Source organism: Boleophthalmus pectinirostris, unplaced genomic scaffold (assembly GCF_026225935.1).
Source record: "Boleophthalmus pectinirostris isolate CB_2022bp ecotype Guang Dong unplaced genomic scaffold, ASM2622593v1 HiC_scaffold_12, whole genome shotgun sequence".
NCBI classification, from domain to species: Eukaryota; Metazoa; Chordata; class Actinopteri; order Gobiiformes; family Gobiidae; genus Boleophthalmus; species Boleophthalmus pectinirostris.
Window position 1 is genome coordinate 19,055,229 of NW_026571018.1, and position 13,359 is coordinate 19,068,587.

At 39.4% G+C, this 13,359-nt stretch overlaps 1 protein-coding gene across 1 annotated transcript in view; it reads left to right on the forward strand.

Annotated features, from left to right (window-relative positions):
• camkk1a (calcium/calmodulin-dependent protein kinase kinase 1, alpha a) overlaps positions 1-13,359 on the forward strand; it is a 73,330-nt gene that overhangs the window by 41,286 nt on the left and 18,685 nt on the right. The window contains exons 4-6 of the mRNA XM_055148600.1: positions 317-370; positions 5,904-5,955; positions 6,397-6,530. Coding sequence (XP_055004575.1) covers positions 317-370; positions 5,904-5,955; positions 6,397-6,530 — 240 coding nt within the window. The remainder of the gene's footprint in view (positions 1-316; positions 371-5,903; positions 5,956-6,396; positions 6,531-13,359) is intronic.

The following is a 13,359-nucleotide window of genomic DNA, read 5'->3' on the forward strand; positions in this document are numbered from 1 at the left end:
AGGTAAAAAGTAGCTGTTCACTTGAAAACTACCACTTCATGATATGACAAGGTGAAACAGAGAATTTTTATCTTTGAAAATGTAGACAGACGAATATTAAAGGGTTGCTCAAACATGTGAAAAAACTCAAGATAGGTTTTTGATGAGGTAACAACATAACATGACTTAAACTTAGTCAATTTTGTGTAATATAGGACTTTTTCATCGTATTATCTGTAAGTGGATAAATATATAAAGAAAACCTTTATAAGCAGGTGGTTCAGCCTAACCTCTTGATCATTTTGAACTGATGGATTTACATGTCCTTTTTTTGCAGGGCTCCTATGGTGTGGTCAAACTCGCTTACAATGAAGATGATGAGAAACATTATGTAAGTGGTACCACGTGTTGTGTTTGTTTTTCTGTTCCACACTTGTAACAAAGCACTCGTCTCTTCAACAAAGCCCTCTATTGTCTACACCAAAGCGCAGAGAATCTCACTAGAGCTATTGATTTCTGCTCCCCTTACCTTTTGCAGACGTGCTGTGAGTCGTCCTCTCCAATCGCATCAGTACAAACTTGGGAATCAAAGTGTCCTGCAGTGGCACTCGAGAACCTCCAGGACTTATTATCAATCATCAAAGAGATGCGCATCAACAGCAGCTCTGAGCAGCTCTAGGCAGTTCTGACAATCTGGATAAAAGCCAGTATGGGGCCGGAATGAGGTCGTTTCAGGCGTCTCTCTGCAGGGGGCAGTTACAACACGGCAATCTAAAGTAAACAGCTGATGTGAAGTAAAATGTTTTCAGTGCAAGGACTATTTAGAAGTACTGTAAAACTCAGTTAGTTTCTCATGCTAGTTGTACTATAATGAGTAAAGTTCAAACTTGACTGACTGGGTATAGTCCATAATGTATTCACTTCATCATCTCTCTGCAGGGGGACGGGTACAACTAGACAATCTAAGGTAAACAGATGTGAAGTAAAATGTTATCAGCTGAAGAAATGTTTATAACTACTGTAAAATCTCACTTAGTTTCTCACACTAGTGCCTGTTCGTACTATAGTGAGTAAAGTTCAAACCTGTGACTAACCCCATAGTGCACTCCACCTTAGGCTTGATAAGCTCCAACCCATGTGATCTTGAATGGCAAATGTCAAAGTATTTAAAAAATACAATACAAATAGCTGTAAACATTAACCAGTGATTCAGTCACTACGGCATTTATGCCTGAATGAAAGGCTCCATGGATCAATGTCTGGAGTTTTGACTGACTAGTTTCAGTATATTTTTTCTATTTAAAAATACTTGCTAATGAATGGAATAACCATATAATATTTTAAAATCAACTAATACATGTTGCATTGGGGTTCAGAAAAACAAAACAAAACACATCATTAACAAGTCATGAATCACTTGAAACTGTTCAGGTTCAGGTGACTTTATTTGTACCTGTTGGCAGATTTGTTTTGCAGCGATTTTTCAGGTTTGGTATCAATACACATTTAGACAATACAAACACATCATCAAACATTCAAACACTGGTTCAAAATCTAATAAATACTTAAAAAATATAAAACAGAAGAATAAAGTTCTATAATTTGTTCATAAGGATAGCTGCTGAAGGAACAAAGCTGGTCCTATTACACCATAATTGTAGGTCTACAGTTATATCTGTCAAAACAAATTAAGTGCATTATTGATAAAAATCATATTTTACATTTTAAATGGTGCACTATGTAATTTTTCTGGTGGAGGGTTCGCAACCTGCTTGTCTCCATGAAGATTTAATTGTTTTGTCTAGAATGTCCCAGTATGGCATGAAACGTACCCATCTTGCATTTACTCAACAACATGGCCCTGTGCTGAGATAAATAAGTGTAATGCCATACTGTGGAACATTCCAGTCAGTATCTCCATGAAGAGAAGCAGGAAACAGATCCTCCAGCAGAAAAGTTACACAGTGCACCTTTAATAATATGAATAATAAATAAAAACGGAGAATGTCTTTGTAGTCCTGGTAACAATAACGATTACTAAAGTAAGATCATTTTAATTGTCTAGTCTGTTATTCTGATTAATAACCCCAACCCCAGCCCCATTTTGCAGTTACCCAACAGCAGAGTGAGCAGATGAGGTCGTACGAGGTCACGTCCCGTTGCAACCTCCCATTTACATTTAGCAACCTTGACAACCCTGACACAAACTGACTGCCCACCACCTCTTCCTCTGCACACTAAGCCCACCTGATGCGCAGTTTATTAGTGTTATGCATCTGAACTTATGTCAAATTGTTGGAACGGGGATTTTAAACAGCTAATTAATGCCTCATATGGGCTCTCAGAAGTGGAGGCAGTGATTTGATTTCTTTTTCATTTGCTTAATGAGAACAGCTCTCTCTGGAGATGATACAAACACTGTAACTGTTATCTCAGTATGTGGAACACGACACCTAATAATTGCCCAGTCAGTCTGTCTGCGTCCGGGGCACTGCTCTTATGTGCAGTAATACCAGTGTTATCCTCCAGGCCTTTTCAGCGTTTAGCAGTTCAAGTGTCAGAAAGGAGGAGGTTATGGTTGGAGAGTCGGTCTGTGAAAACTAGGCTACTGCCCTCTTAATTCAGATGTATTCATATTATCCTCCAGCTATTATGGAGCAGAGAACCCAAGCCAAGTATTTTCCCTTGTTTGTTTATTCATTCAATTTCTCCAATTTATTTAATTTGTGAATGTGTAGGCGTGGACACAAAGCACCTACAGGCAACGATGTGATGTTTTGTCAGAGCTAGGGCTGCACAATTTTTGAAAAAAATAAAATAAAATAAATTGTACAATTAAACTTGTGATTAATGTTTAAACAGTAAATCTGCACCTTCTAAACAACTCCAGGTGCATTAACATCTGAGACAAGACTGAAATATGAATTAATGAATTATTACAAGAATACATCAATTTCAGAATGTTTGTAAAAATCTAAACTAAACTGTAAATAAAAGGCACGATATTGTGTTCTTTGAAGAGGACCTCCTATTACTTAAAGGTGCATTGTAAGCATTGTAACTTTTCTGGTAGAGGGCCTGTCAAATGTTTTTCCTGCTGTCTGGAATGTTTCACAGTGTGGTATACCTTTTTATCTTCATGGAGACCAAACCAGACCAGAAGTTACAGGTCAGATCTGTGGAGAGACAACCCCGCTCACAGTCAGAATACCTGTTTTTCTTGGTATTTTTGAGCAGTAAAACCACTGTAACTGAATAAATGTAAGGTAGATCTGTTTAATGTCACACTGTGGAACATTCCAGGCAGAGCAATGACTTATCCATAGAAACAAGCAAGTGATGAACCCCCAACCAAAAAGTTACATAATGCACCTTTAAATAATTGCAGTTTTTACCATTTTAATAATTGCAATCAAATTGCAATTTAAATTTGATTGTGATATACTGTGCAATCATAGTTGGGGCAGGCAGAGATAGATAATCGCAACTACATAAAATCTGTGTCAAATACATAGGCCAACTGTTTTCTCTGAGTGTACTTCGGAAAAATTGATCATATAAAGCTGCAGATTGTATATACACTGGTACTCTGTTCCACCGTGTGATGTCATGAAGCAATAGTTTTCAAGTCAACAGCTACCTTTAACCTTTAGTTCAGTAGAGATTGGCAATTCCAGGGCTGACAGATGATTCTAGTGAAGGTGTATGGAGTTTAAAAACACAGTGGAGCACTTCCTGTATTACCAAATGACGTCATAAGGTGGAACAAACCTTAAATTGTTTGAGGGAAGAACTCAGCCTAAATGTGCAAGGTTTGTGTGCTGAACATGTGTGATTGAAACAAAACTCAACTCCAGCTATGTTTTTGATGAGGAAACAACATTATAACATAGATCAGAAAATAGCGCCCTTTAAGCCAGTTTGCGTTCTTGGACATTTGACAGTGTTCTCCTGAATGACGATGCGTGGTGCTTTATTTCCCCATATCCATCCTCCCACAAGCACACTGCGTACTCCATGGAAACCGTGTCCAGGACGATGGGCCCATGCCAAACCTGATCTGTGCTCTATGCTGACTGCAGTTTTAAAAGGAAGCTCTTAGCAGGTCTACCAAACACACAAAAACAGGAAAGTGTTAAATTAATCTGATTAATCATAACTCCTGTTAAACGTGCTGTTTCTATGAACCTGTAAATATACACTTGCCATCACTAATGAGGTATCTTACAGGATTTTTTCTTTTACTTGTGAGGGAGCCTGTTTAGTGAAAAAAACAAGAAAACAAAACGTGTCACTGCATGTTCTGTTAAAATTCAAATTATTGTCTTGAGATCTTAAAAGTTAACTCTGCCTCCTGTGCAAATGGGTTGAAGAAACTGGTTCAGACAACTTCTAAAACAGGGGTGCTCACACTTTTCAGCATGCGAGCTACTTACAAAATGACCAAGTCAAAATGATCTACCTAATACAAAGCTAAGCAAACTGCACTGAAACACTCTGTGCCCCTTTTTTGGACCCTCACCCACAGTCCGAGAACTCCTTCTTTAAGAGAACTTCCTCTGGCACTTTACACATCCATCCATCCATTTTCTTCCGCTTATCTGGGGCCGGGTCGCGGGGGCAGCAGTCTAAGCAGGGACTCCCAGACTTCCTTCACCCCAGACACGTCCTCCAGCTCCTCCGGGGGAATCCCGAGACGTTCCCAGGCCAGCCGAGAGACATAGTCCCTCCTGCATGTCCTGGGTCTTCCCTGGGGCCTCCTCCCGGTGGGACATGCCCAGAACACCTCCCGAGGGAGGCGTCCAGGAGGCATCCGTAACAGATGCTCAAGCCACCTCAACTGGCTCCTCTCGACGTGGAGGAGCAGCGGCTCTACTCCAAGCTCCTCCTGTGTGACTGAGCTCCTCACCCTATCTCTAAGGGAGCGCCCAGCCACCCTGCGAAGGAAACTCATTTCGAGCGCTTGTATCCGCAATCTTGTCCTTTCGGTCACTACCCAGAGCTCATGACCATAGGTGAGAGTAGGAACAAAGACTGACCAGTAAATCGAGAGCTTCGCCTTTCGGCTCAGCTCCCTCTTCACCACAACACACTTTACACAAAACTATGAAAAAAGTGAAGGAAGTAGGTAAGATTTTTAAACCTGTTTTTTTAAAGTTCCAAACTGGAGTTTCATTCTTTTCTGGTTTTGCAGTGATATTTACCAGCCTCTGCACATTTACCAAACCAAACGCACATTGTGGCAAACACAGATGCATTTGTGCACTTTTGTTAGGCAAACTTCAGCCAAATGTGGCAGTAGGTCTGTTCTGTAGATCTGCTCTATGCTGTAGACCTGCTTTGTGCCAACACTCTAACACAAATTTAGACTCGTTTTTGCTTCACGTTTCGTCTTGCTCTTCTAATCAGCGCGCACTGTGGAAGTGGCTTGTTTTCACTGTACACAGGAAGGAGTGAGAGCGTGAAAAGGCGAGGGGCATGCTGACGTGAGACAGATAGACAGGTAGGATGTTTAGGAAGTTTAACCTGCCCTATGATGCACGCTGGTACACAAGGGCACACGCTGTTGCAGACGAGCATAGGGAGCGTGCGTATTTGTGATTTGTGCCGTAGAGTCTCCGCGGGTTTCAAATGAGCGCACAGGCTGCACTGAGACGCCCCACACACTCCTGCACCCCGGTACAAATTTATTGCCAGAGGCTGTAATGAAATATGATTGCACTTGTTGAGTGTCAGACCTTGAGTGAGAGACAAGACCGAGTCAAAATGCGATCGAGTCCGAGACGAGTACTAAGACACGGTGATCTACCCACACGACCTTGGCGATCGACTGGTAGATCGGGATCGACGTATTGTGCACCCCTGTTCTAAAACCACATGAAAAATTGTTATTCTTGGAAATTAACTCTGGTGTGCTCTTGTAGGCAATGAAGCTGGTATCCAAGAAGAGACTCATGAAGCAGTGTGGATTTCCTCGTAAGTCTAATTTCATTGTTATTTACTTTTATGGTAAAAAGTATGAACAATGAACAATCAAGATTCTAGCTGTCAAGATGCAAGATTAAAGCAGATATTGGACCTATAATACAATACTGTTATCAGATATCGGCGCCTACATTGAAAATCTTGGTCTATAAATTGATGTAATAAGATGATTTAATGCACAATGTTGGCCCAAAACGTCTCATAATATTAAACATAAAACAAATCTGCTCTGTAGGTACAAAACACATTTAGATCATTCTTTACCTTATGTCATTTGTGTTTAAAGGAAATATATTTTCAGTGTCAGGCTGAAGTATCAGTTGATATCAGGGATTGGCAGATTGTTAAAGTGAAAGTATTGCCTTTGTTATCAGAACAGAAAAGCCTGGATTGGCATCCCTAACTAAGTGATTTTTGACTTATCCTCCACAGGTCGACCGCCTCCGCGAGGACCCAAGGCGGCCCAGGGAGAACAGCCCAAGATCTTAGGACCCCTGGAGCGGGTTTACCAAGAGATTGCCATTCTTAAAAAGCTGGACCATGTCAACATTGTCAAACTGGTTGAGGTGAGAGCATTGATAACATCTAATTCTCTGTTTAAACATGTGACTCTAGCTGGCTTTGAGTGGCATCTTGGCATTCACTGTGCTTTTAATACCACAATGCTTCATTGAGGTGCTGTACATGACTTTTTTATGTCTTAAAATATAAAGAACACATCTAGTTCATTTTTAACTCGTACAAACTTATTCTTGCTCATCTTATGCATTTCAAACATCCTAATTATTTACTGTGATGACTTTTGAATATTTAGTTATCTTTATAATGTTGTTACCTCATCAAAAACATATTCAGATTTGTTTTATTTCATTCACACAAGTTTGAGTAATCCTGTAGATGGATAGATACTGTAGATAGATAGATAATACTTTATTTATCATTTGGTAATACAGGAGTGCTACATGAGTGTTTTCTGTTTGGGAGAAGAACTCTTGTGTGTTAAACATGTGTGAAGGAAACAAAACACAAGTCCAGGCATGTTTGTGATGAGGAAATAATATGATTATTACATAGATCAGAAAATAGTGTCATATGGGCCCTTTAACTGACTGCTGTGTTGACTACATGTATCCTATTTTGTCAAAAAAACAAATGTTACTTTTATTCATGTTGTAACCACTGCCACTGTGATCCATAAAACAAAACTTGATCAGTGCAAAGCCTCTTCTCTCCTGCTGAGATTCAAAGATGGAGAATGTGTTGGAGTTGGTACAGGCTGTTTATAAAAGATGAGGAGCCATTTTTACTCTGTGACTGGAGATGCCCGTTGCTCCCCTTGCGATAGCATCAGAGCTGTTTTCAGTCTTGGGCCAGATGGCGGGGGCACACTTGTCCTGCTCGGGGAGTTAACCTTCTGTGAGTGAAGAGCTGTCTGGGCCAAAGTCTGAGCCCAAAATACACACGTTTTAACTATGAGTGCAGTTCTTTTACAAAGTACTAATTATTCCCTGTCTACTTTGTGTAATACATTTTGACTAGATTACTAATGTTCAGTGTCACTAGTCACTTCGTGCAGTTGAATTTTATGCGTAGTCCAATGTATTAATCTTTACTTATTCTACTTTATTGTAACTAATGTATTTTATTTTTATTTTATTTTTTAGATTTGATCCTTACCCTCACAGAATCAATTTTAACATAGTAACAAGTTACAGTTTAAGACAGAATTCTATATTTCATTCCCCCATCTTTACTTTACCTTAACTACCAAAACTGTGTTTTTTTAAATGGCCCATCTTACTGTATTTTCTGATCTATGTTGTAACAATGTGTCCTCATCAAAAACATAACCAGAGATTTATTTTGTTTTATGTACACATGTTTAATACCCACATCCTGCATATTTAAATTGTGCTCTCCTCTCAAACAGGAAACACTCCACACACTCCATACACCTTCACTGGAATAATCTGGATAATTTCAGACCTGTAATTTCACATCTCTAGTTAACCAAAGGTATAAGATGTTAACTTGCAAACTACCACTACCAGCATTTTGAGTTTTGGAGATGTAGACAGACTAATAATAAAGGATTACTCCAACATGTGTGAATGAATCAAAACAAAACTCCACTTATGTTTGTGAGAAGGTAACAAGATTTTAACATGGCTTAAAGCTCACAAGAGTCAATTTTACATAATAAACCCTAACTGCCTTACTCTTCCATCTTGCCCTTCATGTAACAACTAAAAATCAGCTAATAATAATAACAGAATATAACAGTATGATGTTTTTTAAGTAGAAAATGTTTTATCACCAAGTATAGCACAATATTCAACATATTTTTGGTCTAATAATAATTATACCTCTACTTGCTGCCTACTCTGGCTGGGGTGGCATTCATTATTGCTTTTTCCAAATGATTCCTGTGAGACCCGAGCCCTATCGTCTAATTGCGTTTTGGCTGTTATTTGGAAACATTAAAGCGAGGGCCAAGTGGAGCGGATTCAGGCTGATGAAAACGATATGGTCATTTGTCACAGATGACAGTGCCTTTCTCATTGCTGTACAGTACAGTAACAGGAGGAAAAGAAGCAGTTAATTTTTACGTGCTGTACAAATGCCATGAATGCATCCTAATGAAGTGTACCAGGTTGAAAAATGGCTGTATCATAATAGGAAAGAATAAAAAATAGGGGAGTCTGCCAGGAGCAATGTGGCAGAGTTTCTAGCACTCATCGGGTCGCCTGGGCCTTTCTGTGTGGAGTGTGAATGTTCTCCCTGATTCTCCCTAATCAAACAGTTAGTCTCCATGGAATTGTTATTGCTTTGCCTTAGTGTTCCACAGTAAACCAGTTTTTCTCCAAAAAGACAAGCGGGTGATGTCAATAGGCCAGGTCAGATCTATGGTAAGGTGGGCCCTTTCTCTGTAACAATGCTTGCTTTTTAGCAATAAAACCACCTGTGAATGAATAAATGTAAGAGAGGTATGTTTTCTGCTATACTGTGGAATATTCCAGGCAAAGGTAATTATCTCCATGAGAATGACAAATAGCAAGATTACCCCTCACACAAAAACTTACATAGTGCACTTTTGAGTAAAATCAAATTGCTATGGTTACTTGATCTGTCCTGTTTTTCCCTACTGCACCCGTTATAATTTAAGTTTTCTTGTAGATAATTGCAGTGCTCTGAAAAACCTGTAATTGTCTGCAAACAGTGATGAGCATGAATTAAACCTAAAAATAACTAGATCAGATTTTCAAGCACTTTTCTGTCTGTTCTGCCTGAGATTGTTTACCTTTACTGAACATTGCCAAAGATGCTAGATTGGTTTCTAATGTGCCCAATATACAAATAGCACTACTTAAACAGAGGGTATGTAGGGTATTTATTTAAAATTTTGTGACTTCTCTGTTCCCAGTTACAAGGTAAACCTATCAAGTATTGTTTTTACTGATATAAATTTAAATGTTCATTTGTTGCTAATTACAAAAACATTGGACATAATTGCCAAATTGTTGATGTTTTCATTTGGTGTTCTTTTCTCAAGATGATTATCTCACAAGGAAATAAAAAGTTTAGCATGAGCCTCTCATTTAGGTTGTTATTTTCAATGTTTAAATTCATTTGTTTTAAAACTTTAAATGACTCGGATCTCTGAATTACATGTATCTGAACATACACATATCCCCCCAACATCCCCCCAGTACTTCTGGTGTGTGGGGACCAGGAGAAAGACCCTAAAGAAAATACAAAAAAAGAATGTATCATTACTCTTTTTGACTAAAGGTCAATAGCATGTTAAAACATTGTATTGGGTAAGACATCAAACTTGAAGATATTTTATTTTTACAAAATACTACTAACCTTTTGATTCAAATAATTTTAATAATTCTCCACTTGGTATAATATCCTGCGTCAAAACACCACACAAAAGTGTGCACATTTATAAGCTATTATTAAAAGAAATGTGAATACAGTGAATGAATGCAGTGTGAAAAACTCAGAAGAGTCATTAGATTTTAATTTGGAATTGGAGAATCAGTACCGGGTGCAGGCAGAGATAGGGCCGTGTGAAGGCGTTTGGATCAGGGCTGAGTGAGATCGTGGACCCGCTGTTTGCAGTCTCCTCGAGACGGAGCAGAGTCAGAGCGGGACTCACCTGGTTTAGGCGTATGCAGGTGTCAGGTTAGACCTGGTCAAATGCAGGTTTAGTCCTTGTTTAGAGACGATTCCACCTCCTCTGGTGCCCAGTGCACTCCAGGCTACGGAGCGTATACCGCGTTCCCGCTGCCCATGATATACGGCCTGCAGAAACACCGGGAATTCCAACAGCTCCCCTCAGAGAGTCAGCTGCAGTGTAGCCGCTGAGAGTGCTCTCTATTCCTGCTTAAAGACAGTGCGCAGCTGCGCTGTAACCTGGTCCGGCAAGTGAAGAGCATCACAGAAACTTCGGGGCTTTCAGGGCTGCTCTACGAGAAAAACACTGACAAAAAGCAAATACATTTTCGGCTTACAACTAAGGGTTACGATTTTGAATTTCCCATTTTAATACAAAATCAAATGCAATGTGAATGTACATGGACCCAAGAGCCTCACATGTACATGGATATCTGTCACATTATTATTTTACCACCAACATTTTTGTATTTCTCATTTGAAATAGCTCATAAAAAGCTCATAAATAGCTCATAACTGTCCTAAATCGTGTTACATACACTGAGTGTAGGGCAGGCCTGTCACAAGCTTTACAATGACCTAATGTATTATGACCTAATAAATTTACTACTCAGCTCAAATATATTTAGTATTTTTATGAATTAAATTAACTGCAGAGTGTCCTAAAAAGGTAAAGTAATCTGACCCGGGGCATGTGAGAGCTCAGGTGGTTGGACTTGAGTTCAGTTCTGCTGAAAAACAAACGCTGTTAGCTCTTACCTTAGCTTCGGACCGTGAAATGTGGCCTCTCTCTTGGACTGTGGCTCTCCCGCTGGAAACGTTACAAAAGTCCAACACTGATGTAGTGTAATATTCAAAATAGACACTTTCTAAGTGTTTGACGTTAACACTGTGACTCAACAACTACTTATTTTACTTTACAGCACTGTCATAGTTGAAATAACTCTTGACTATGTTGAAACATCACTGGATTTTCTTCACTTTACTCACAACTACACCAACACCATGAATTTAACATTTGAATTTGCTGTGTATCGCTGTAAATCCCATAGAACTCCATAGGAAAGCATAGGAAAACTATAGATGTGTTTGCATACATGCCTACAGAAGGTGTAGGGGTGAGTTGGGTTTGAATTGTAAAAATAACAAATTTTATCTTTTCCTAACAGGAGAAACCTATAAAAATCCACAATTTATGATTTCCTAGTGTAAGTTTTACATCCATGCAAGCAAAAACATGTACAGTTAAAATTTCAATATATTATAGATTATTTGGTATGTATGATTAGGGCAGGAGTAAATGAAGACACTGATTTTAAAAAGTTGGATGCAAATCTGTACTGCATAAAAATAATGTGGTATTCTTTTCAGAGGTACAGTACATTATTTATATAAAAAATATATATATCAAAATCAGTGTTGGCAGTATTTTATGAGATTTTTGTGTCGAATGACCATAGTTGTGATTTATTTTAAAGGGGTACCTGAGGGTTATATTAACCCTCTGGTGCATAGCGGTCATACAGTCAGCTTAAAAAGTAACTCTCTTTAATGCATTGGTTTCTGTGGTGGTACTGCATATCAGCCTCTAGAGTGCCCTCTGCTGCCATTGTCCATTGAGGTCAATTCAGTGGTTAGTCGATGTAACTGCAAGTAAATTTCCTCTGAATCCAAGATGGCCGACAAACAGCTACCCCTACTGACCACTGCTGGCATATCATGTCGATCCTTCTATACTAAAAGAGCCCCACAGCTAAAAAAAATATGATGACTTACAGTAACATCTAGGGAAGGATATTATCTGTTTGGAATATGAAATTTTTATGTCCAATATATAGAAAATTACAATTAATCATGTGTCCAGTGAAGTGGACATCATGCATCACAGAGTTTTTTTTTTCAACAAAAGCCATATAATTGCTTCACTGTTTTGGGCACTTCAGGAGACATTCAAGGCAGCAGCAGACCCTGAAGAATTTCAGTCAGTTGATGAGCAGATCATTCCTTTCAAAGCCCATCAAACAATATATACCAAAAGAGCCCAAACCCTGGGGAGTGAAAGTGTGGGTGACGGCAGGAACCTCAGGCTATATGAATATATTTGTATGCCAAGTGTACAAAGGCTCTGCAAGTAGTGGTCACATCAGTGGATTGGGAATGGCTGGAGATGTGGTGATGCATCTTTGTGATGACATAAAACACAAAATTCACAAGGTGTTTTTGATAACTTCTTCTGCAGCATTCTACTCAATGAGGCCTTGAAAGACCAAAGCATCTATGGCACAGGTACATGCAGAGCAAACAGGCTGAAGGGAGCAAATCAGAAACTCAAGGGTGAAAAACAACTGAAAGAAATGGGCAGAGGAGCTTGCTGTGTTGTCAGCAATAATGCAAACATCACTGTCACACATTGGCTCAACAGTTCATCCACATGGTCTCGTCCTGTGCTGGCCAGTCCCCTGAAGATGTTGCCACAAGATGGGTCAAGAAGGAAAAAACAATGATGTGATGGTCCAAAAACCCTTTTCTGTGGCCCCTTACAATCAACACATGGGTGGGGTTGATCTTGTTGACCAATGTCTGGCAATGTACCCCCACAGACGGCGTAACAAGAGGTGGTACATCCGTGTGTTTTTTCATTTTTTGGTGTGACTGTAAATGCCTGCGCCTCTACCTGAGTCTGGTTTGGAAAAGATGAAACATATAAAAAGTGGCACCCTCAGCAAAGCAAAAGAGGAAGACAGTGGACCCCACCCGTGAAGCGGAGAGCAGTCACCAAAGTAGTCCGTGAGGTCAGGTTTGGTACAGGATATCACTGGCCATAAACTCACCAAGGTGAAAAATGCAAACAGATGCCATGATGCTGCATGCACATGGAAGACAAATACATGCATGCATTGCTGTGTGCCACTGTGTCCTGGATGCTTTGCGAACTTTCATACAGCCTAAGTGTGATGAACAGAGAAGTGTTCTGAGATGCAGAGACTGATATCAGTTTGTGTTTTCTTCCACATACTAATATAAAGGCTTGGTAATACTGTCCTGCATCCTTATAGAACTGTGGAGACAGTAATGTTTCTCCTGTTGGGTTGGTTTGCAAATGTAAGCAGTTATGAGTGTCATTGGTTTTCTTATTCAGGCCTAAAAAAAATCTGCCTATAAAATGTTGGAATTTCCCCAAAAAATTGTTGAAATGTTTTTCAAAGCATAAAA